Raw genomic sequence first — 25400 nt, forward strand, 5'->3', positions numbered from 1 at the left:
TGATCAATGCTTCAAACCATGGGATGATGGCACCAACCATTCCAGAACCCCCGCCCACTGGAGCCTTCAGAAGTGTCCTGGAACCACCCTGTGCGCTGAGCAGTTCCATCCAGGGCACTACTGTGCATTGATCCCCGTTTTGATTTTCCGCTTGGAGGTCACCATCTTGTGTCCTAAGAACCGTCCTCTTACAGCTTCTGCTCTCCATCTTGAAGAGGGGCCTTCTTGGAGCAGTTTCTTTGCGCCTCATTATAACCCAGGCGGGACGGGGTTAACGGCGCCGGTAAAGGTGCCGGCGCCGTCAACCCCATCCTGTCTGATTACGAGGTCCCCTCGCGGGACCCGGTCTGCACGTCTGGTTTCACCAGACGTGCAGACCGGGTCCCGCGAGGGGAGGAGGGAGCAAACAACGGGCCGCTCATAATCGACCCGTTGTTTGCTCCCTCGCCCATTCCCATTCAGCCCTGTGGGGGCTGAAATGGGAATGGGGAAGGTCCGGGTCCGGGTTCCTAGAAGGAGGAATTACCGGGCCCTCCGAACTCGGAATGGCCCGGTAATTCCTCATTCTAGGAACTCGGACCTGGACATGGTGGCATGGCTACCGCCGAGGTCGTAATGAGGCCCTTTGTCTTGGCAACATGTGTCGGCCGCACCCATCTGAGCACAATGTGCTTCTCAGCTGCTGGCTTCAGCCATGTCCTGCGGGTATCCTGGCATTGTGGGACGTCTGGTGGTCTGTTTCCCATGGCGCCTGGGATGGCCCGCTGCAAAGCATCAAGAAGCATCTCTTCGGAGTTCGCGACCACAGCCTAGTTGTACCCAATCCAAACACTGGAAACGATCACTGTTCATGCAGACCTTGAAACGGACCCAATGATCGAAGTAAGTGGTGCCAGAGAATGTAGAAACTCAAGGAGTGGTGTCTAGTGGAGTCAGAGCAAGGGGCCGCAAGCCCATGGGTGGGAGGGTCAGAATCCAGTAGCCACCACTTTCATTGGTAAATTCCCCAAAAGTATTTCTCGGTTAATTTATTTTTTGATTTTCTAGTAGTGGGGCAACAAGCTAGGTTAGAGTAGGTTCCGGACGGAGGATGGCATTTCTGCTTTGCCCACCTGACACTCTGACAAGCATCCTCTTGACTTTCTTTTGTATACAGTAGTATTTAAAGTCATAGATTTACAGAAAGAGTCGGACTACACTGAAGCTAGAATTAAACGTGTGTGACTCATGACTCCTTGTCTGTCTCCTAGTTCTGACCCACAGCAGTTCTCTCGTTGTTATCATTTGTGCTAGCAAATATGAACTAGGATGTCTGTTTCTAAATTAATTGTTGAGAAAATATCAAATGATGTATATTTTTGGTCGAAATATTAAAGGATTGATATATTTTTCTAAAAAAATGTGTTCTGTGTGTATAAAATTGTATTTTGGGGAATTAGGCTTCTATGTAACACTCTGTGTGGTTACCAGATACAGACCAGATGTTTAGTGATTTCAAATAAAATGTATAACTAAATCTTTATAAATAAAATGATAGAATTATTTCTTCCCAAGTGTGTTAACTTAAATATACAACGTAACATTTTACATGTGAAGTGTCAGGTAACCTTAACTACGTGTTGCTACCTCAACCTCGTAGACACGTGTATTTGGGCTTCAGAAGTGTAAAATGTTCCAAACCTTTCCTTTTAAAACTTCATATGGAGTCCCAGAAGCAGCCTGGTACATATACGTGCAAAGAAAATGTTACACAGGGACTGTAACGGTAGCGGTATCAGGAATGAGGTATGCGAGCCAGTATGGCAGCGGAGGGACTGGGTGTGCGAGTCGGTATGGCAGCGGAGGGACTGTAACGGTAACGGTATCAGGAATGAGGTGTGAGAGCCGGTATGGCAGCGGAGGGACTGTAACGGTAACGGTATCAGGAATGAAGTGTGCGAGTCGGTGTGGCAGCGGAGGGACTGTCACGGTAACGGTATCAGGAATGAGGTGTGCGAGCCGGTATGGCAGCGGAGGGACTGTCACGGTCACGGTAACGGTATCAGGAATGAGGTGTGCGAGCCGGTATGGCAGCGGAGGGACTGTAACGGTATCAGGAATGAGGTGTGCGAGCCGGTATGGCAGCGGAGGGACTGTAACGGTAACGGTATCAGGAATGAGGTGTGCGAGCCGGTATGGCAGCGGAGGGACTGTCACGGTAACCTTGAAGAGGTTATCTTAGTGTGGAAATGTCTGTCTTGATGTCCTAATACCTTCAGTGGCGAGACGAGCATCACGGTTCCCATCCAGGTGGCCATAACCATACAACAATGCATTACAAAGGAGTGTCCACACCAGAGAACTCATTCTCGCAGCCCTCCTCTCCTCTAGTTTCAATGCATCTCTAATTTCCCCTTTCTTATGCGCTCACCTTCCTCCACCCCTCCTCCCAGAGTGCAAAGAAACAGCCACCTACCTTTCGTAGACTGCAGTTGTGGTAAGAGTTGTTATGGCGGGCATTTCTGTTGTTAAGGTCCAGTTGCTCTCGGTGCTAAAGTTGCACCCGGTGGTTGAAAGGCCCAAAGGCATACTACTCTCTGGAAGTAGTCCATGGATCTGCGATCCAATCCCGACCCATAAGGAAACGGCGAACCCCGCAATAATTCCGATGATGGAGCCCTGTAAGGAATGTGTCAAATTAATTGTACTCATGGAAGGGACACAGCGATAAAACAGCGATAAAACAGTTCATATTTTGCTAGCCTTGGAGCTGCTCAAATATCCAAAACTGTCGAATGAGGCATGATGTTAGTTTGTATTGACCTTCATTCAAAAGGTTGATTAAAAAAACACTTAGAACAATTTGCATCTCCCTTTTTTTGTTTGACTGTGTGTGATTTAAGTCATCAACGAGGGAAAGAAGAGGCGAAAAATGGTGCAATGTGTACGAAATTCTGATTTCTGTGACAATCCGGTGAATGCCATTGGCACGTTACGGCTAGTGCTCGGCTGGAAGGTGTAGAAGCAAATGGGTTCAAAGGTCAGCAGTGTTTCTTCCTGCAGTCGCAGAACAATGGGCCTCATTACGACCCTGGCGTTGGACCATGGTGCAAGTAGCACCATGGTCCATGCCGGTAACTTACCACCGACTCCGCCATGGTGGAATGGGGAAATACCGCCCCATTCCGAGGTTGGTGGGGCAGTAATTCCCCTTGCCGCCATGGCCCTTCCCCCATTCCCATTTTTGCCCCATAGGGCTCAATGGGAATGGGGAAGGCGCTAAGCACGGAGCCGCAAATTGCGGCACCGTACTTAGCACCAAGGTCCCTTTGCGGGTTGGTTTTGAACGCCTGCAAAAAGCAGGCATTAACGTCTCCAACCCACAAAGGGACCTCGTAATCAGGCACTAAGGGATTACCGGTACGGGTACCCTTACCGGTACGGGTAATCCCTTAGCGCCAGGGTCGTAATGAGGCCCAAGGTGTCAATTTCACACAGGAAGCTGTAATGAAATGCACCTGGTCTCTCTGGATGGTGCCTGAAGAGTCGTTTTTAACTGGCCAGGGCAAAGTAAGCGTTTAAGATAGATACCGCAGTGCTAATGAATGAAAACTTCTGCATATAAACTGCACCCGCAGGTTTGAACCCCAGCAGAGCAAAACTGTCTTGCCACTTTTAATAAGGAGTGCTATCAATGCCCAGTTCAACGATACCCAGGGCAGGGCCTCAAACGGTTTGCAGCATGCAAATGAACCCACACAGCTTCCTTACCAAACATAATAAGAAGCTATATTTGTATATCCCACACAACTTTAAAGTATTCATCTTATGCACTTCCAAAGACAGATAATCTCATCTTGCTGTTTCCAGGTATAGTAACTTATAAAACATTTAAAGAAACAAGCACACAAACAATCTTAAGGCCTATAATGGATAGGAAACACCGTCACCCTAGATAGGAAATATTCCTACCAGATATAAACGACCAGGCAGCCCTGGATTACAAAATGCAATCCTCTCCAGCCCATTTCCCATTGGCCTGGCCATTGGCACTTGGCTGTCCGAGTGACCTCCAAGTAGAAAGGCCCATCAGAGGGGCTCTTGTGGTGTCTCCACCATCCTCCCCTTCTAGGCAGTGCCCTCCTGGCTTCCCCTCTGACAGTCTAACACAGAGGTGTGTGTAACCCCCACTTTGAAACACAGCCACTACTAAACCTGCCAACATCTGGAATTAAACTGGGTGGATTTTGTTTTTGAACCGCTTATCAGAAATTGCATAATTTAACTGTAATTTGAACAGCTCTCAATCCAAGGGAATCCAATAAGCCTGGAACATTCCTATTGAATTTGAGAGGGATGCAGTTCACAGATGTGCCTTCACATCTGTTAACTTTGACACATTCTCTTTGCTGGAATCTGCTTAGAATTTGTGAGAAAAGCCTGGTACCGGAGGATAAATTGCTTGAGGGAAATTTTGTATTGTGTTTTTAACTTTAATTGTCTTTTCTTACTGTTTTTACATGTATATGTATTTTGATTTTATTCAAGCTTATTGATTTATCCGATTCATTGATGTATTGTTATTTTTATGTTTGGTTTATGGATATTCTATCCGAATAAACTTTGATGATGATGGCACCCTTTTTGGAAGCACAATTGGAAGTATGGTGAGAATTATTTGAACCTTTCAGATTGCAGGATAGCGTTACAACTGCGTGCACTGCAAGCCGCACATGGGTGGTGCATTCACAAATGAATGTTATCTATGCATAGAGATGAACTGTGCAAAGGGTTTCTTTCTAACTGTAACTGTTTAGAAATAATTTGTCAAAACGACACTCAATACTCTACCATGTGCAGCAATTCTATCTGTTTAGACTTTTTTTTAATGAAAATACAGTATCAGGGGAGGGAAAAAGTTCAAAACAAAAGACTGGAACATTGTTAAACAGAAGATGTGTATTTTGAAAAGGCCTGAGAGATGCTGTAATAGAAATGACATGTACATTCTCGTGCTTAGCTTGGCTTTGCATAATTGGAAACTAGTTACTTTAAATGATTACGAGTTGACTCCCAGCACCTACAAAAATATCCCTAGAATTAAAATCTACAACCACTGCAAACATCTTTTTTTTGTAAACTCGCCCGAATTTAGCTACTGAAAAAGCCTACTGGGGTTTTCAAACTTGATATTAAAAGGGAAATTAACCTAGTAGAAGGAGACACTGGAGTGACTAGCATACAACATCTTCATGTTCCAATACCTGCTTAATGCAGTCAAGCGGACAATACATGCCTGACAGACAGAAGTGTTATCAGTCCTAACACTCATTTTCCTGTGGCAGTGGCACAATCAGGGAGTCTGCCTAGGGAAACACTTTTTGAAAGCACATGCTGTAAAAAGTAGGGGCGTTATTTAAAACCATTCGCAGAAGTAGGGGTTCAGAACAAAGAGAATATTCTGGATTAACCTTCGAAAACACAGAGCTTCAAAATTGGTTTGGAGGCAATTTAGGATATCCTGGAAATGCTGCTTGACATGGGGGCTTAACATCTGAAGTATCAACACTGGGCCACATGAGTAGATTTCCCCCAACAGAAAGCAACTGACCTTTATACAAGACAACAGTATATCATCTTGAGGAGACACTTTAATGCAATCCTAGCACGAAATACTTTCATTGACGTAGGGGCCGAAACAAAGCACCCAATAAGACACTCTTACCATGTGTAGCTTCCTATTCCTCTCACAAGTGTTCAGGCGAGCTATACATGACTTATCATATCATATCATTATTCAAGGAGTAAATAGGAAGGTCACTTACCAGCCGTGAAGCATAACATTAATAGACACAGGTGGATGCACAATAGGAAATGCAATGCTTTGCACTAATGACATGGCAGAGCCATTAGTGTTACATTTAGTAGTGCGTTCACAGTACGGGTCTAGTGGTCAAGTTCCTATGTAAACACGTCATCGCCACACGCGACCTATCGGAGTGTTGCAAATAAGGAAGCATTTCAGCAGCTCAAGTTCCAGCTGCGAGGAGGTTCTTTCGCATCCCTGGAGAGAAGGTTGTTGCGGTTAGTAGGATGCTAGAACTATGAACTGAGCCACCAACACTGTGGGTTTGTGAGAACCGGTGGGCGTACTTATGTTTAGGCTTTTATAACATAATTGCCCAGAAGTAAGTGCACAAGAACATGGATGACTAGGAAGCAATACATTGTGCAGAGTATTAGTATGATCTGGTTGGTTTGAATGGAGTAGCGCTACACGGATTACAGCATATGGTGGTAAATGGGGCTGCGCAGGAGAGCAGCGAGGAAGAGGTGCATATATCATGACTTCTTTCTCTCTTTCCTTCAGACATTGAATGGAAGCATTGTGTTCATGTGGTCTTAATAATAACACGACAATGGACAGGCTGAGGAGTTCATATTCGTGTAAAACAGGAAGAAAAGTACGTGGAAAAACCATGGTTCAAGCAAGAAAAACTGTTCTAAACTTTGCCAATTTGAAGTGGTGAATGGCACAGGACTTGTTAAAAGAGCATTCTTTTGTATTTGTATTTGGTTTATTTATAAAGCGCAACCAGGCCCAGGGGCATACGGGCGCGTACGTTTTTTGATCATGTTACATAAGAGTACAGTTACATTAGCAAGCAGTAGGCAACACTTACAATAGTTGCGGTTACAAATAAATACATACATTGGTATTACAGGTACAAGCATACGTGTTGCAATTAAGGCAGTGGGCCGAAGGTGAGACAGATAGTAATATTATTTACAATATATACAGTGGGCAGGCAGTAAATCTAGGCTCTAGGATGTTAAGCTGTCAATGTGTCCATGTGGGCGTGTGTGTTTTTTCTGTTTTTCTCTTCTAGAGATACACATTTGAGTGTGCAGCAAAATGCTTAACTAAGGAGTATTCAGAAATGGAAAACTATATTGATTGAAAAATGGGACTACATTGAATGATCCAAAGTAAGTTATTTTGTTTTTCTATTCCTCAGTATGATAAGAAACATCCGGAGGTGAAGGAAATGTTAGAATGGGTGGATGACTGATTGTTGTATGTGTCGTTTGTAGGAGCTGCGAGTGAAAAAAGAATGTGCTTCCCAACCTGTTGCAGAAGCAGACGCCGTGATTAGGTTGCAGTAAAAAATAAAGACATAATATTGGAAGGTGTTAAAATAACACAAATCAAAAATAAAGAGGGCAAGAAAAATCTACAGGATGTAAAAATAACTAAATGTAGGCAATAATGCAGTATAGCAGGTTTGCTAGATATTTGAAAAAAAGAAAAATGGGTACAGTTATTAAAAGAAAGAACAGGAGGGATTAAGGGAGGCTTAATGTGTTGTTGAAGGATGGATGGAGAGCCTATCCCCTTGCCCCATTCAAATATACTTTTTATGTCAAGTGTAGGTAGGATGTATGCTAGGTTAGGTACATTTATTTAAAACAACCATAGAAACTTAAGTAGAAATGGAAACATATTATTATATAATGCACTAGATGGCAGTGTGAGACAATATATACATGCTGCATGTAGATATTAGGCTCAATGAAAAAGGTAACTCGTTATTTTTTATAGTTATTTAAGTGTTGTTATATATGTATTTTGCTGATATCCCAGCGTTAAAATCACGTATAACCAACTCAGTTGACGCAAAAGCTTTTCTGTCTTGAGGAAGGCCTCAAGAGAAAATTACAGGGATTGAGCAGTCCTCCAAAAATTGGATGAAACATAGACTTATAAATCTGCCTGCTTCTACTCTCCGCCCTCTGCAACTCATCCAGAACAGGACTATGAGGAGAGTTGTCCTTGGCCTCAAGCCCAGGAATCGTATCCCTACAGCACTGAGATCCCTGCACTGGCTCCCAGTGGCTGCGAGGATTACGTTCAAGACCCTCTGCATTGTACACAAGGCCTTCTGGGGCCTGGGGCCGCAATACCTTCAACTCTCTCTTCCTAAATACCTTCCTTCTCGAGCTCTTCGCACCTCCGCCTCCAACTCCCTCAGGGTCAGCGGCTTCTCCAAGCAACAAGTTGGTGGTAGATCTCTTTCTTCGGCATGGGCCTCCCTCTGGAACAGCCTCCCTGCCTCCCTGAAACTTGAGGAGAATCATCTACTGTTCAGGAATTACCTTAAGACTTTCCTCTTTACTTCTGCTTTCTCTCTTCCTCTCCCCTGCTGAAACTGCACTGGTCACCTGGCTACCCTCGATCTCGGGCTAGGTCCCCTTCCCACCCAGTTGCACACCTGTACTGCCCCCCTGTCAACCCTTGCACTTGGGTCTGTATCTGTAGCCCTACAGTCCCCCTACCTAGACTTTGGACACCTGCTGTCTGCACTTACTCTTGCACTTGCCACCCTTTGGCCGCACTTCATTTATTGTTTGATCCCATGTACTTCACTGCCCCCCTCCCCTGTCCCCTCGCACTTTTCCCCAAGCTTCTCCCCTGGACTTGCACAATCTCAATGCCACTTGGCCTAGTAAGATTGTTGTCTCTGTCTTCCCTTTGTCCCCCTCCCTTGCCTTGTCGCGCCTTGAAACAATGGGGGGAGGCGTGTTATAAATGCCATATCATATCATAGCAAGCTAGTGTCGACATCTTGTTCTGTTTAAAAAAGATGCATTGCATAACAAAGTTATTGCGGTCTTAGGTGTGACACATTGAAAAAAAATGTCTATTGTCTCTGTGTGTTTGCCAACGAGGGTTAGCCAATATGGATTACTCAGGTGATTGTTCCACTTAAATGGCTACCCACGAGTCATGCTGGTTTTTGAGTCTTGACTGATGCATTGTGTTGTTAGTGTGAACTTGTCCAATAAGTAATGGATTAAATAAGAATATGATTTTGGCTCACTTTACTAACCCCATCACCAAGCTTCTGATCTGAGAAAATGTACAGACAGAGGAGAATAGTTTTAACTGTCTTACTGCCAGCACCTTAGCGCCTACATCATCTCTATATCCTGTGTAGCCACAGTGATAGCCTCAGACTTACTGTCTTACTGGCCAGCGCCTTAGCACTTACATTATCTATATATCCTGTGTAGCCACAGTGATAGCCTCAGACTTGCTGTCTTACTGGCCAGCGCCTTAGCACTTACATTATCTATATATCCTGTGTAGCCACAGTGATAGCCTCAGACTTACTGTTTTACTGGCCAGCACCTTAACACTTACATTATCTATATATCCTGTGTAGCCACAGTGATAGCCTCAGACTTACTGTCTTACTGGCCAGCGCCTTAGCACTTACATTATCTATATATCCTGTGTAGCCACAGTGATAGTCTCAGACTTACTGTCTTACTGGCCAGCACCTTAGCGCCTACATCATCTCTATATCCTGTGTAGCCACAGTGATAGTCTCAGACTTACTGTTTTACTGGCCAGCGCCTTAGCACTTACATTATCTCTATATCCTGTGTAGCCACAGTGATAGCCTCAGACTTACTGTCTTACTGGCCAGCACCTTAGCGCCTACATCATCTCTATATCCTGTGTAGCCACAGTGATAGTGTCAGACTTACTGTCTTACTGGCCAGCGCCTTAGCACTTACATTATCTATATATCCTGTGTAGCCACAGTGATAGTCTCAGACTTACTATTACTGTCTTACTGGCCAGCACCTTAGCGCCTACATCATCTCTATATCCTGTGTAGCCACAGTGATAGTCTCAGACTTACTGTCTTACTGGCCAGCACCTTAGCACTTACATTATCTCTATATCCTGTGTAGCCACAGTGATAGCCTCAGACTTACTGTCTTACTGGCCAGCACCTTAGCGCCTACATCATCTCTATATCCTGTGTAGCCACAGTGATAGCCTCAGACTTACTGTCTTACTGTCCAGCACCTTAGCGCCTACATCATCTCTATATCCTGTGTAGCCACAGTGATAGCCTCAGACTTACTGTCTTACTGGCCAGCACCTTAGCACCTACATCATCTCTATATCCTATGTAGCCACAGTGATAGTCTCAGACTTACTGTCTTACTGGCCAGCACCTTAGCGCCTACATCATCTCTATATCCTGTGTAGCCACAGTGATAGTCTCAGACTTACTGTCTTACTGGCCAGCACCTTAGCACTTACATTATCTCTATATCCTGTGTAGCCACAGTGATAGCCTCAGACGTACTGTCTTACTGGCCAGCACCTTAGCGCCTACATCATCTCTATATCCTGTGTAGCCACAGTGATAGTCTCAGACTTACTGTCTTAGTGTACAGCACCTTAGCGCTACATTATCTCTATATCCTGTGTAGCCACAGTGATAGCCTCAGACTTACTGTCTTACTGGCCAGCACCTTAGCGCCTACATCATCTCTATATCCTGTGTAGCCACAGTGATAGTCTCAGACTTACTGTCTTAGTGTACAGCACCTTAGCGCTACATTATCTCTATATCCTGTGTAGCCACAATGATAGTCTCAGACTTACTGTCTTAGTGTACAGCACATTAGCGCCTACATCATCTCTATATTCTGTGTATACAATTACACTAGTCCTACAATATGTTGGGATGTGTGTTTTGTGCTGAAATCAAATTTCGTTTACCCTATGATGTTTGTTTTCAGCACTGAAATCACATTCAACCCCTAACGTGACATCACAGAACTCATAATGTCCCGACAGACACTGTTTTAGCAAACAGAAATGGTTGTATGTCCAAAACTAAATAACAGTTACTGCAGTTGATTTAGAAAGTGGTAAACATATTATTTGTGCTGCCCTGATTCCAATAGGGCAGTTGGTCTCCAGCATTGCAGATATTCTGGGACCTGATCCAATGACTTTACACCTGGATGACTCAACTCAGTAAGTCTTTGTATGCTCCTGACTAGGATGAGTCAAACCTCAAAGCAAATTTAGTGAATTTTAGAATGTTTCCCCGGCTTCAACAAATTTGCACATTTTTCACAACTATGCATGTTTAGAAGGTTTGTTTGTTTTTAAAACAGGTTGCAATGTTTTGCCTTTTTTGCCTTATTTGCATCGGTAGGAATACACCACACCAAAATATAGACCCATTTGCTCTAAACAATGTGGCCATGGAAAGTAGAAACTCTGCAACTAATTCACTTACCCTGCTCCTGGTAAGGAGAGTATTGCTTCATGTGCCCCTAAAGTCAACACAAATAGCACCTGTACCCCTGCGATCATAGCCACTCACCAACTAGAGGAATCCAGCACAGGGGCAGAAGACGTTACAGGGCAGAACAAAGAAGGGTCGTGAATCACTTGAGCGTCTGTAGATTGGCGAATGGAGCAAATCAGCTGCATGGTAGTGGGGACTCTCTAGGCCAGGTGTCTGCAACCTTTGGCTCGCCAGATGTTTTGGACTACAACTCCCATCATCCCTAACCAGCACAGTCAATAGCCGGATATCATGTGAATTGTATCCCGAAACATCTGGAGAACCAAATAATGCAGACTCCTGAACTAGGTATTTTGAACTAAGACTCCCATGATCTCTCACTGCTGGCTTTGCTGGCCATGAATGACGAGAGTTGTAGTCCGAAACATCTGGAGAGCCAAAGGTTGCAGACCCCTGAACTAGGTATTTTGAACTAAGACTCCCATGATCTGTCACCGCTGGCTTTGCTGGCCATGAATCAGGGGAGTTGTAGTCCGAAACATCTGGAGAGTCAAAGGTTGCAGACCCCTGAACTAGGTATTTTGAACTAAGACTCCCATGATCTGTCACCGCTGGCTTTGCTGGCCATGAATCAGGGGAGTTGTAGTCTGAAACATCTGGAGAGCCAAAGGTTGCAGACCCCTGAACTAGGTATTTTGAAATAAGACTCCCATTATCTCTCCCCACCGGCTGAGGGCAGTTGTTTCAAACTACTTCTGAAGAGCCAAAGGATTCAGTCCCCTGAGTTAAGGTGGTAGGTGTACTGAAGGAGTAGCTCCGATTAAGTAGTGTCTATTGCTCTGTATGGACAGAAAGACATTGGGTTGACAAGACAACTTGGGGCTCTCCAGATGTTTTGGCCTACAACTTCCCTCAGCCCTAGTCAGTACAGTCAATGGTGATGGATCATGGGAAATGTAGTCCTGGCGAGCAGCAGGTTGCCTACTCCGTTCCTAGATTACGTGGCTGCCTAATAATCTTATATTTTACCCATGGTAAGTAATGAACCTTACACAATTTATAATATAAATATGCAATACAAAACATACAATAGAGAAGGCAGAAAAGTAGAAATAGATGGCAAAGTATATGCCTTATTTATTGCACAAGACTTGATCGGGGCTGAGCAAAGTTGACTGATTCATGGCCGACATTGGCAGCACATAGTGTAGTAACGACCCATGATTCTCAAAGGAGGCCGCCGTGGCGCCGTAACGCCAAACTGTTAGTGCATGCACTGTTCCTGCTCTTCCAGGCGGGTAAATATGCATTGGTTCATAGGAGCCGCGACTTGGCTGACGTTCTAGAGCCCTGCCAACCTTGGCAGGCTCCTCTTCCTCCACTGAATGGGTTATGGAAGCATAGCTCATGTGACCAGTCTTAAAGTGCTCTTCATCTGAAATACTCTAATGCAGGGGTGGAAATGGAAACATGGATAGAAAGGCTCATGCTCAGCATGGGCCTTTCTATACGGATCTATGCAAAGCAGGCAGATCGTAAAATGAGGGCTAGCCACTGTGCACTTTTCAATTCGACAGGCCTGAGGTTGTGAGATCAGGTGATATGATAAGTCATTTTTAACGTGCCTTTACACAAGTGTTTCTAAGCACAACAAGACAAGGGAGGTAAGACAGAGGGAGGACAAGACAAACAATCTTACTAGGCCTTGTGTCATTCAGATCATGCAAGTGCGACAACGCAAAGTGCAGGAGGAAAGGAAGTGGGGAAGTGCAAGGGAGAGAGGAGAGGGGAGGGGAAAACAGGGCAGCAATGCTCTGAGTAAGTGCCGCCAGGGCAGCGCGGCTCTGGGTAGTGCAAGGAGAACAAGGGACTGTAGGGTTACAGTTACAGCCCCCAAGTGCATGGTAGGCCCAGAGGCAGTGCAGGGGTGACTGATCAAGAAAGAGTCTGGACTCAGTGAGACTCTGAGGGTAGCCGAGCAACCAGTCAGTACAGCAGACAGGGCCATTCCGGGCAGACGTAGCGTAATTTGCACATCATAGCACAAGTAGAGCAGCAACAAAGGGCTTTGAGTAGCATTCTATGCGCAAATGGCACCCATGTTCCAATTCACATGAACACTTTGCAAATGCAAGTTGGCAAATCAGTTTCTGTAAATCATGTTGTGCTCACAAAAACCCATAACTGTGCTAAATAAATAAATAGAACTATATTGGATCTTTTGCCAACAAAATTTAGTATTCTTGATTTTGAGTTTTGCCTATAAGGTGATGCTTTAGTGCCAACTAGAAGCTGTAGCTAATGCCTTGGAGTACAGCTAGGGAGAGATTGCATATGAGGAAGGCCTCAACGCATGGAGGTGCTGTTTGGTTATTGACAGCCCATGGCCATGCTAATCCCTATGGCCAGTCCCACCCACTTCCGGCCATTCCGCGCCCAAAACACACCCTCCTGGGAGCTGTGTCAGCTGGCTCTATCAAGCCTTAACATCCAACTTTGTACTCAATGTGGCGGCCAGGGTGTTTTAAAGCAGTCTTCTGATAGTTAATGGTTTAGTTGGTGGTATAAAAACGCTACCAGTGTAATACAAATGTTTTACCAAGGTCTGCCTTCAGCCACTTGGTTTATAAGCACTATGCGTGCCCTTCACTGAAGTCCTGTTAAAAACAAGCATTGGCAAAGCCAACAGTTTTGGCTTCTGTATATGTATTGGCCAGTTAGTACCATTATGGCAATGCTTGGCAAATACCTTCCCCATTTCTACACAAAGCCAAATCTTTTGGCATTGCCAATGCTGGTTTATTTTTATTGTGAAGAAGAGACAATGTTCACATGCCACAATTCTGTTCCAAATAACGAATTGATCATTTTCAAGAAACTACGGTTTCCGTTTGTGGAAAACCACATGTAACGCTACTCGGGTAAGTCTTTTTTTGTTTCTACTTACTACTGGAGTCGCGCAAGAGAACAGAATCCCCAAGGAGAAGATCCCCAACAGGGGGCCACCGATAATGCCGAAAATGGAGAGCGCCGCCTGCAGGTGGAATCAAAGACATTGATTAATATTCAATTATTGACAGTGATAAAAAGGAATGTTCACAAATAGGTTATGAGAGCGTCTGTAAAAAGTGCATTCGTCTAGTGGCTGAAGGGGTCGGTACTCAGGGTGGTCTCTCCCAAAGCCTTTCAATTGAATCAGAACAAGTGCATGGATTTCCTACGCTCCTATTGGCCAGTCCTCTCCACTCCCTTCTGCCTCTCTCATTGGTGCCAGGTTTAGTGCTTGCAGGAGCCATCTGTCACCACTAGGTGGCACCTGCTGGTGGCACCCTGGAATTACCATAGAGCGCTCAGCAAACAGGCTGAACAGCAGGAGATGTTAGCACATTAGGATTTATGGAGAGTGAGCCTGGCTAGCAGGTCGCAGCTGCTGTCCAAACAAATGAAGAATACAGAGAGAAAAGGACAAGGGAAGACCAAGCGTAAGGGGCTCTGAGCAAAGAGGTGTTGGGACCCCAGTTGCTTCTGAAGTGCAGCTGAGATGCATTCTTACGCTACTCCAGAGGTCAGGTGCACAGCAGTAGAAGTCACTTTCCAAGGTGTGGGGTAAAGGCTCGGACCGGCCTGCAGGGAGAGAAAGCCATGCCAGAAGTGCAGGTCCAACATGCTAGTATGGACCCGTGTGTTTGCTCAGAGTGGGCCAGCGTTTTAGCCGAAATGGGCCAGTTTGGTGAGATCCTTCGTGTGTACCAGTCACAAAAGGAAGGAATTGTCATGTGTAGTCCAACCCTACGGCAAAGTGAAATGATCTTATAGCATGTTGGGCTGCCCCACCTGCAAGAAAGGTGCCCTTACTCCTAGTATCATGAATTATACTGTGCAGCGTGTATGGGAATCCACTGATTACATCTGTGCCCGTCACATGGGCATAGAATTCAGTCAGCTGTGTTGATTAAAACGCTCCTCAAGCACATGTTTATCTCAATGGATTTTTGAAGATGGCTTCGGTGGTGACCTGCCCTTGCGACATTGTGTATCCATTAACGAAGCAAGGAACGTGCAAGTTCTCCCAGCCTCGTTTGAAATGGACAATGCAATACATTTTGAAATCGAAAGTGAAGTTTTAAGTGAGACGATGCAGAACTACTCTACAAATTGCTGACGCGGCAAAAGAAAAATCAATCCAAAATGGAAGGAGCTCCCACGAAATACCTCTTCAATATAGAAAACCTAACAAGAATGTTTCTCGCATTCAATTCACTAAACGTTACCTCATTGGGAGGCAATACAAGTAAGGCAAACCCTAATAATGGTAAAAAGGATATACAATTATACAATTTAACAATGTTGCATATTGCCACTTAGAAAATGATTCATATAGGACTTTGTATGTCCAATGTAAATGTATACATTTATAAAAAGGTCATAACCTATTTATAACACCTATTTATAATTAGGCCCTGAGGAAGCTCCAAGCGAGAGAAACACGTGTGGGAAACATGGGCATGTTGCTATCCTTACAATATTTTAAAGTCTGGACTTTAACATAAAGGTCATTCAGGAATAAAATACACAAAGATTGAAGATGTACATATATTTTTATTCTAGAATACCAAACAACGTCAGCACACACGGTTATCATGCCGGAGGAGAGATGAGAACCCCAGCATCTAACTAGATATCCATACATTGAAAGAATCTGAGCAAGTCAAAAACTAAAAAAGTACTGTGAGTGCAAGAAATTGATCAAGAATCCAAAGAATACTGCGACTATAGATTGAAGTCACACACGTTTGAGAGCTATTTGGAGACTACATGAAATCTACAACAGACGAACATTAGGATTATCATGTAGTGCAGACTGATATTATCAATAAGGAAAAAGCCCTGAAGAAGCTCACCATAGGATAGCTGTCTTTAATGTCCCATGTGGCGAAACGCGTGTAGACTGAGATTAAGTAACAGATTGCTATGAACACTAATAAACTCTTGACATACAACAAATGATGTAAGCAGCGGAATCAAGGAAGTTCTAACTATCCTTGGAGAAGCTATGTGTAATTTTCACATCTGAGATTTTACTTTTGTTGATGCAACAAGTTTTTTTTTTCTTTTTTTTAGTGTTATAGTTTATTACAAACTTTTTCCCACTCGTCTTTACAAGTGATTTACATTAATCTGTAAAACAACTTAAAATTGAATTTCTTAAAGTTAAAATTAAACTTCATTGCATTTCCTTATACTTTAGCGTTCATTAAGACTCATTATCGCTTTCCAGAATTAGATGATTCAGAATGTCAAGAGTTTTCCGTTTCCAGATTTGATTAAAGTCCATCTCTTTTCTGGATTCAGCTGTATCCTTGTTGGGGGCAACATTCCACTAAATAAAAGTCTTTTATTCTCCAGAGCTGGCCTGGAGAGCTGTACAGTTCATAATGAGGTGCTGTATAGACTCTACCTGATCTTGTTGTAAGGGCATGTACGCTACAAAAAGAAAACAATGCCTACATTTTCAATTTTTGCACATTTTTCCTGAATTACCTTTATCTTAAAGTCCAGACTTTAAGACCTTGTAAGGATAGTAACATGACCAAGTTAAAGTCGATATATGAAGGCAGGAGCAGGTAGCGGGCCCTGGTAATTGGATATGCTGTAAAGTTTTACATTGTGTGCAAATTCAAAATTCTATTCACTCAAAGATTGTCAAAGCGCAATAGCAGAACTTAAAATACCTGCAATTAAGACATTCTGTTTTAAAGTCAACAAAAGCATGTTACCAACCATGAAATGTTCTAAAAATGTATGCCGATAAAAACAGAAACCCTGTTTGAGGCAGTGGTCGAAGTGTACGAAAACAAATAGCGGAACTATGTTCCCTGCTGGGCTGCCCCAGCTCCCCACAAACCCCATCGCCACGCCCCCTCTCACGCATCTACAAACCCCTAAACAACCACACCTGCTGTTTAAGGGTGGGGGTGATAGTGAACGAGAAGAGGGGCACGGAAGAGGGACCCCCCAAAATCAAAACAAAATTGAAGTAACATTTTGAAATAATACTCACAAATTAAATTACAACTAAGTAATTGAATTAGTTGAAATGACATGGAACTGGTCTTAGAGCCGATCAATAACACTTTTGCCAAAATGTCAGGCCTGCAAACAAGTTGGGGATCAAAAACTATCGTCATTGACTACCTCTGGCCATAAATGCTACATTTAAGGAATAACCCAACAATGAGGGTCTTTACAGCATGGCTGTAATTTTAGGGAGGGGGATAGGGGTGTTTGTCTCCCCCCCAATTTTCATGGCACATCATTTTGTCCCCATTCATTTGGCTGGGGCCCCTTTCCTTCAGATGTCATGCCCCCCCAACATTTTCAGCAAAGTTACTCCACTGCTTTACAGACTGGTGTTGGCACCGAGACCAAGTTACAGGCTCGGAAAAATCAAGAGCCTTAACGCAGCCCTTGACACTTTTTCTGTCGGCTAAAGCACCCTTTGTTTATGTTTATATGCTTGTATCGTGCCGGAAGCCCACAGGCATTTGAGAGGGTTACAGCAATTAGTTCGCCATCATGGTGTCCAGGGTGCCAGTAGACAATTGCAAGGTAACATGGGTACCAAGGAAAACGAGAAGGAATCTATTCAAGTCTTTTCTCCTTTTACATGTTAGGCACCGGCGACAAGGGGAGGCTCAGAGTTGCCAGCAGGTGAACCGGGCAAGTGCTGAGGCCCGGCTAAGAAGGCAGAAGGGGAGCACTGGCAGGGAGGAAACGGAGTGCAGGGAAGGGGTGAGGTGAAATGCTGTGAGGCCAAAGGCAGACAGGACCCCAGGAGACAATGTGGAGGGTTCCCATACGTCAGGAGGTAAGGCCCGCATTCCAAGCTCCTGGATTGGCTGGAAGGCAGAACGGCGTCTCCTCCTTGGTCCTTCCTGCCACTAACAGACAATCATATTGTTTGAAATTAATATTGCTCAGCACATATGATTAAAAATCGTCAATAAAAAGGTTACTGTACCTGAAGCAGTCCACCCATGAGGGACGCCAACGCAGCCATGGCAATGCACACAGCACCATATCCCAGACCTAGACAAGCAACAAGTGAAGCGTCAGTGGCGGGGTTCCTGCGCCAAAAGCGGCTAAAACGGATACAAAGTAGCAACGTTGCACTTACTTGTTCCTTTGGAAATCCAAGACAGCTGCGCTTCGCTCAGAGATTTGCAATATGGTTTGATAAGATCCTCGACCGTTACCGCCGCCAAAGCGTTGATGCTGGAGGAGACGGTGCTGTGGGGCACAAAATAAGATGCGTTTCAATTTCCTGCCAAATGGAACAGTTAAAGTGTCTTTTTACATATATCTTGAGTAGCTGTCTTGTACGCTAAAAATCACTCATATTAATATTGTATCGCACTCGACACCAGAGTCTGGCGGCTTCTTTATTGCAATCACCCATCGTAAAGGTAGTCATTATATTGATATTAGATGGGTGACATCCTTGGCCTTATTCGTTGGAGCAGGGGGTCTGCAAAGTGCTTTGAACTATGACTCCCATGAGTCCCTGCCATTGACTACACTGGCTACAGCTGCGGAGTACTATGCTCCAAAACATCTGGAGGGCCAAAGGTTGCAGAGCCCTGCCGTAGAGGTTGGCAACACAACTGTACGTGGTTAATAGGAACTTCACCAAGAGGTCAAAGACCGCTGATTACGGAAGGGCAGAATAGCTCTCCTCTGTCAAATCTTCTGCACTGGTTTAGAGCCAGCAGTAGAAATGGCACCAGTGTAATTGCATCGCAATTAGCGCCACAGTCAAATAGGACCGGCAACGATGGTGGTAATCCACACCAAAAATAGGGTCACCGCCGAGTGGATCCAGTTATCAGCTGCACAGGGTGATCCTATCCCTGCCAATGAAATTAAAATGCTGGCTTAACCCCTGGAACCATCGGTAATATTGCACATAATGTCTGTCACAGATGGATTTTTGATGATATAGTTAATAAGCATCCTTGACGGGGGAGCCAGCCAATCAGGAGGCTTGGAATGTGGGCTGAATCTCCCAATGTTAGTCCATGTGACAAGTCACCTGATGGCCGTTTCCCCCGCCTGCCTTCTTCCCCCAACCCGGACCCCTTTTTCAATAATCCCCCCTCCCACTTACCTCATTGGAGTGGTGGCGCTCGGCGCTACCACTGGATCCTTCTTCCTCTTTCCTCATGCGTGAAGCCACCATGGAAAGGGAAGAAGCACTATGTACGGAGCCCTGCCTTTTCTTTCCATGGGGGCCATCTTTAAACCGTCTTTTTTTCATTCCATGAATGGAAGGCCGCGAGCTGGCCTGTTCGCAAAATGAAAATACTTTAAATTAGGCACGTCGCTGCCCATGGGACGGGTGCTAATGGCGTTGAGCACCCGTTCCAAGGTCTGTTACGGGTGGTAGCATCAGAGGGCCCTCGTTAAATGCCCTTACTTCGCTCGGGGCTTTAGCTTGGGCCGCCGAGACGTTGCCACCTGTTCCAGCCCTTGGAACGGGGGCTTAACGCCATAGTAACACAGGGCAATAAGATAGAATGTCTATTTCATGGGCAGGGATAGAAACACTTCCCCACCGCTGCACAGGTGTTATGTGCCAGTTCACGTTGGTTCCCTGTCATAATACCGTGGATCAAAATAAACGTTACCTTAATATCGACCTTATAATATCTGAAGGGAAAACATTACATTTCCATTAAATTCATTGCACCTGGATCTGGTGCAATACATTTGGCCCATAGTCATTTTCTTACGGGTCTGCGTAAAATATGGATTTACCTTTTGCTCAATATTTTTGCTTGCAGCTGCCCCTCGCCCCTGGTTCCCCCGCTAAAAATCACGATCCAAGCCGCGACGCCATTCTGGCTGACTATTTGGACTCTTTATTTTAGTACATTAGATATGTTGCACTCTTTATTTTGACCTACTTCATTTTTCACTCAACATTGTGACGTGTCACCTAGATCCATTCAAATACCTTAAAGTTCCACTGTAGGCGCAAGCGACAAACAGCCCTGGAAGTCCAGGATAATTCCGCAAGATGTCCAGCGCGAGGTAGGGCATGAGCTGCAAGAATGAAAAATATGTAATAATCATTTTCCCGTCACAAAGAATATCTTTCATGCTTAGCGGGCAAGAGTGGGCAATCACTACCTTCCATCAGCCTCCCGTGCAGTAGATTCCCGGCCGTACCCACTTGCACAAAGCTAAATGGAGAAGGGGGTGGTCAGGGCCTTGCAGGGAAGGCCAGGGCACAGTAATGGCAGCTAAGTGATACACTTGTAAAAACTGTACAAAGTACCGGGCTAAAATTACACTCCCGTCATCGGGCACAAATCACATAACAATTCAACCGGACAACATATGAGCCATAGTTTTTGAGCAACAAAAGAGTAAGATTCTGACTGTATTTCCCCAATCCTAAAAGGAAACCTCTGTTTCACAGCATGCAGCATAATGTTAGCCTAATCCAATTTCCTTTGGATTTTATACCTCTCCTATCAAGACTGAAAGAAGCACATGTGATTACCATCTACTAGTAAATCTGTTGATCACAGCATGTATCTTCATGCACCCTTCCCTTTGCTCGTCACAAAACATGGGCACTTATTAAAAGGGATATGCCTTAGACCATAGCCACTTCCCGTTCCCCACACTCTGCTTTCTCCGCAGCCATCAAATGCTTATTGCTCTTTGATGTGTGTGAATGCAAAACCATAGCACAGCTCCTTGCAGCATAGAAGTTAGCCCCAGAGTGCTGGGAACAGCTGTACAGTGGCACAGACATATACATTTGGTTTCAGTGGATTGTGGAGCCGGGGAAATCTGTCCCTTTTCCTGCACTGATAGCAGTGGATGGGTGGGTGTTAGGGTGCCTCTCAACACTCGCTCTCCACCACCCCTTGTTTAGCACAGACCCAAGGGAAGGGATTGTAGACTCAAGCCTTGCTTTTGCCTTCGAACCGGTGTCCAGAAAACTCTGTTCAATAGCTACACTTGATGTGCTCTCTCTGGGTTGTGGTCACGCCCGAGGTACATTGGAGCACATGTTTTGGGAATGCTAAAAGGTGAAAGATTTTTGGAAAGGAATAACTGAAGTGATGAGCAGAGTAGTGAATGAAGAAAAGGACTCTAACTTTGAGACATTGATCCTGGGAGAAGAGACGATTCTAGAAGAGTTAAGACATCACCACGTAACCTGGATTTTGAAGGGAGCTTTAGCAGCAAAAAATATGATCTTGCGAAATTGGAAGTCGGAGGGTTATCCGAAACTGGACTCATGGATGGAAGAAATGTATTCAATTTGTAACATTGAATACATTTGTAACATTGAAAGAGTGGTGCTAACGATGCAGAAAAAGGAAGCTCTTTTTAAGAACATTTGGGGGGATTCCGAAATTTGGAACTGGATTAAGCTTGTTTCAAGAAGAGAAAATAGAAGAAAAGATAAGTACACTTTCAATTTTCTGTATGTATATATATATATATATACATATACATGTGTGTGCAAGTGCATATATATTTTCTGAAATTGATTATTGAATATTGAGCTCTATGAGGTGTGTATACGTTTTAATGTTCCCCTTGTCTTGTTCGTCTTCTCCCCTTCCCTCCTACACCTTAGGTTTGGATTTTATATCGCTGGTTGGGCGATTGGGGTGAGGGAGATGGTTATGTCACTGTTGCATTTAGGATGGTTAAGTTTATTATGCTGAAGTTATTGCATGTTAATTTGTCTGTTTGAAAAATGGAATAAAGTAGTTTAAAAAAAAGAAGAGAGAAGGAATTGTAGTGTTCGTACTGCACTTCTGTTTCTGCAATCCTCCCAGGTCCACGTGGATCCAGGGAAGACAGGGGCAGCTGCATGTTTTGCCGTAGCCTCTCACCGCCATTCTTAGTTACCTCCAGTGCTTTAAGTGGCATGTGTACTCGAGGGGTGTTGTGTGAAGGAGTGAGAGCTTCAGGCTTTAGATAAAAAGGCTTTGGTGTCCATTGGCCTCATCGGCTGGGGATGCCAGGGGTCGTTACAGAGTCCCGGCAGTGCCCCATCTCGGACACATTTCTCAGAGACTGCAGGGACTCTGCCCTGGCTAGCACCAGCCCACTTAAAGCCATGGCTACCTCAACTCTGACAGGAATAGTGGTAATGAGGCAATATCGAATGGTATGTGACCTGGGAGCAGCTCGTACTCCCTCATAGAACCGGGGCAGTGAGGTCAGGGTAGAAGAGTGGAGAACCCAGAGCAAGGTGCTGCTGGGTGGCCAGGCATTTACACCTATATTTGGATGGGAAAGACGTAGGGAAATCCTTCAGGGGGCAGGGACAGGCTGCGGGATGCCAAGTATTTCTCATGGAGGCCAGCAATAAGGATGGGAGGAGCCTGGAGAGGAGTGTAAATGGGGCTTTACAGAAGGCAGATGCCACTCGGAGCCCCCTGTGGAACATATCCCTGTTGTGTGTACCTGCTGAGGCCATCCTTTGTCGATTAGGAACATGTTTTAACGCCTACATGCCAAGTGCCTCTTAACGCAGCCTTTTATTTAACTTGGCCGAGCCTGTGAAATGTGTGATATATAAATACCCAGAGGAAACAAAGAGTGATTCGGTAACTCGGGAAATGATCAGCTCCCCGGTTAGGAAACCAGCAGAGCCAGTACAAAGGCCGGTCTCATAGGAGGATCAGTGTGTTTAGTTTGGCGCCTTCAACTTGCATGCGCCGACCCTTGAGTACACAGCAAGCTCTCTGGAGCCGGAAGGAGATTCGACCACTCTGCTCTTCTGGGGAGTCTGGCGCTCCAGGGACAGCAGCATCGCACACACCTGTGCCCACTTACAAGGCCCGATGCCAATGAGATGCCCAAGGGAAACTCCAGTCTTTGAATGAGCGGAATGGATGTGAAGAGGGCAACCACTTCCACACCTCAGCGTTGGCATCAGGGGAGGAGCCAGCCTCAACATTGCAGTGTGGGGGGCTGGAGGGTAGTTGTGACAGCTGGTAGTGAGTGGGGCGATTACGCCTGTCACAGTATCAACTCGCCCCTCCATTCCTCTGAGTCTAGGAGGCTGAATAACTCTGTCACCGTCCTTACCCAATTGTTCACAGAAAGTGTGCTGGTTAATGCACCATTTTAACCCATTATTGAAAACATTTTCTTGGGGGGAGAACCCCTCTCCCCGGTACCCACTTGTGCTTGCGCTTGGTTGCTCTTGCGTACTTATGGCAAATACTTACGCCCTCCAATAAAACAATTCACCAATTGCTACTGGCGGCTGGTACATTTGGGGGCCAGGCACTGCCCCCTTGTTTCTACGCTAGGTAAAGATTTGAGCTTTGATTAAAAAACATACATCTTTCACCCAGCGCAGTGCGCGTGTGCTCCGGCAGCAGGATCGTCATGGGCGTGTGCACGCACGCGTGGTGGTCCCGGCCTGCCCGCAGTTTGGTGCATCCCATGCTTTGTTGAGAAATTTGGGAGTCCCTCAACATGGCCTGAAAGGGGGGGGGCACATTTAGTGTTACGCCAATACCCCTGTGCTAGGTGGAGCTGTTGGAGCCTAAGAGGCGGGTGAGGGGAGTGCGAGAGTGAATGAGGTGTGCTAGGAGGGGGGATTAACAGTTTTCGGCACTGTACACAAGTGGTGGGGTTCCCACTTTTTGATCACCTACTGAAACTGTTTAGCTGCAGGGGAAGAAGGACATGTGGAAGGCATCCAACCCCCAGAAGTCACTGGATGCATTGTGTGGGAGCTATATGCAATGGTTTGAAGAAACAGCTCACCTGATCAGGGGCCGACACAAAGTTTGCGCTCCACGGGTCGCAGTCTCGGTAGATGGAGTACATGGCGAGCCCCGAAAATACAGCGCAGGTGAGGATGGCCCAGAGTCCGACGAGATTCACATACAGTGACCTGAGGGGCAAGAAAAAAACAGTCAGTGACGTGCAGACATCAGGAGGCGTGGCATTCCTCCACTCCCGCTGCACGGGCTGGCACGCGCGTCTTCGTGCCTCAGCTTTTACAAGATCAAGAAAGACTATCAAGGAGTTGTGTTCTTACGTTTCCAATTCACATAGGCTGTCCCTTCTCAATAGGCGGTCACTCCTCCAGGACCTCAGGGCATTTAGCTGGTCCTGCACTGTCCTTCAGGCACCATATACTGGTTTACTGGCCAAATGTAGAACACACTTCCAAACTCCAGGTGTTGATGCTTCTTATTGGACCAAGTGAAGCTAATTAACTAAGAAGACAAGAGCTACTGCTCCCTCTGTCAATTCGGACATATATGATCAAGTAAGTGCTAGAATGGAGGATGTACATAAATCATACAAGATAATGAACTATGGCTGGACAATTGTCCTGGATATACCCAACACCGGTCCTGGAGATCCCTTTACTTGCGGCGTCGTCCTAAACATTTGGCGAATGTCCATACCTGGGATTTCACAGCAGTTTAAAGCTTCTCTGAATGCTAATCTAACACCCCACAGCGGGTTGGTTGCTGACCCTTCAGTGCACCTCACTGCAGCAGCCTACCACTACTACGTACTTGAGGCATGAGGAATGCAAACAAATCAGGGCCTAGGGCTACATATGAATGCTGAGAAAGATGCCCATAATGTGGCCACTGAGACATCCCTAAGCCAAGGCCCATAGTTCAAGGTCATTCCCCCTCCCATCCATCTGCCCAGCACCCTTTCCTTCTCCTAAGCCAAGGCCCATTGTTCATGGTCATTTCCCCTCCCATCCATCTGCCCAGCACCCTTTCCTTCTCCTAAGCCAAGGCCCATTGTTCATGGTCATTCCCCCTCCCATCCATCTGCCCAGCATCCTTTCCTTCTCCTAAGCCAAGGCCCATTGTTCAAGGTCATTGCTCCTCCCATCCATGTGCCCAGCACCTTTTCCTTATTGTTCATGGTCATTTCCCCTCCCATCCATCTGCCCAGCACCCTTTTCTTCTCCTAAGCCAAGGCCCATTGTCCATGGTCATTTCCCCTCCCATCCATCTGCCCAGCACCCTTTCCTTCTCCTAAGCCAAGGCCCATTGTTCATGATCATTTCCCCTCCCATCCATCTGCCCAGCACCCTTTCCTTCTCCTAAACCAAGGCCCATTGTAAATGGTCATTTCCCCTCCCAATCATCTGCCCAGCACCCTTTCCTTCTCCTAAGCCAAGGCCCATTGTTCATGGTCATTTCCCCTCCCATCCATCTACCCAGCACCCTTTCCTTCTCCTAAGCCAAAGCCCATTCTTCA

At 45.5% G+C, this 25400-nt stretch overlaps 1 protein-coding gene across 1 annotated transcript in view; it reads right to left on the reverse strand.

Annotated features, from left to right (window-relative positions):
• Window positions 1-25400, reverse strand: part of LOC138514395 (sodium-coupled monocarboxylate transporter 1-like) — a 146921-nt gene that overhangs the window by 37714 nt on the left and 83807 nt on the right. The window contains exons 7-12 of the mRNA XM_069629876.1: window positions 23928-24057; window positions 20125-20213; window positions 18286-18398; window positions 18130-18197; window positions 14056-14142; window positions 2456-2658 (exon numbers count right to left, since the gene is read on the reverse strand). Of these exons, the coding sequence (XP_069485977.1) occupies window positions 2456-2658; window positions 14056-14142; window positions 18130-18197; window positions 18286-18398; window positions 20125-20213; window positions 23928-24057 (690 nt within the window). The remainder of the gene's footprint in view (window positions 1-2455; window positions 2659-14055; window positions 14143-18129; window positions 18198-18285; window positions 18399-20124; window positions 20214-23927; window positions 24058-25400) is intronic.

Source organism: Ambystoma mexicanum, chromosome 12 (assembly GCF_040938575.1).
Source record: "Ambystoma mexicanum isolate Mex_15411 chromosome 12, UKY_AmexF1_1, whole genome shotgun sequence".
In the NCBI taxonomy this organism is placed as follows: Eukaryota; Metazoa; Chordata; class Amphibia; order Caudata; family Ambystomatidae; genus Ambystoma; species Ambystoma mexicanum.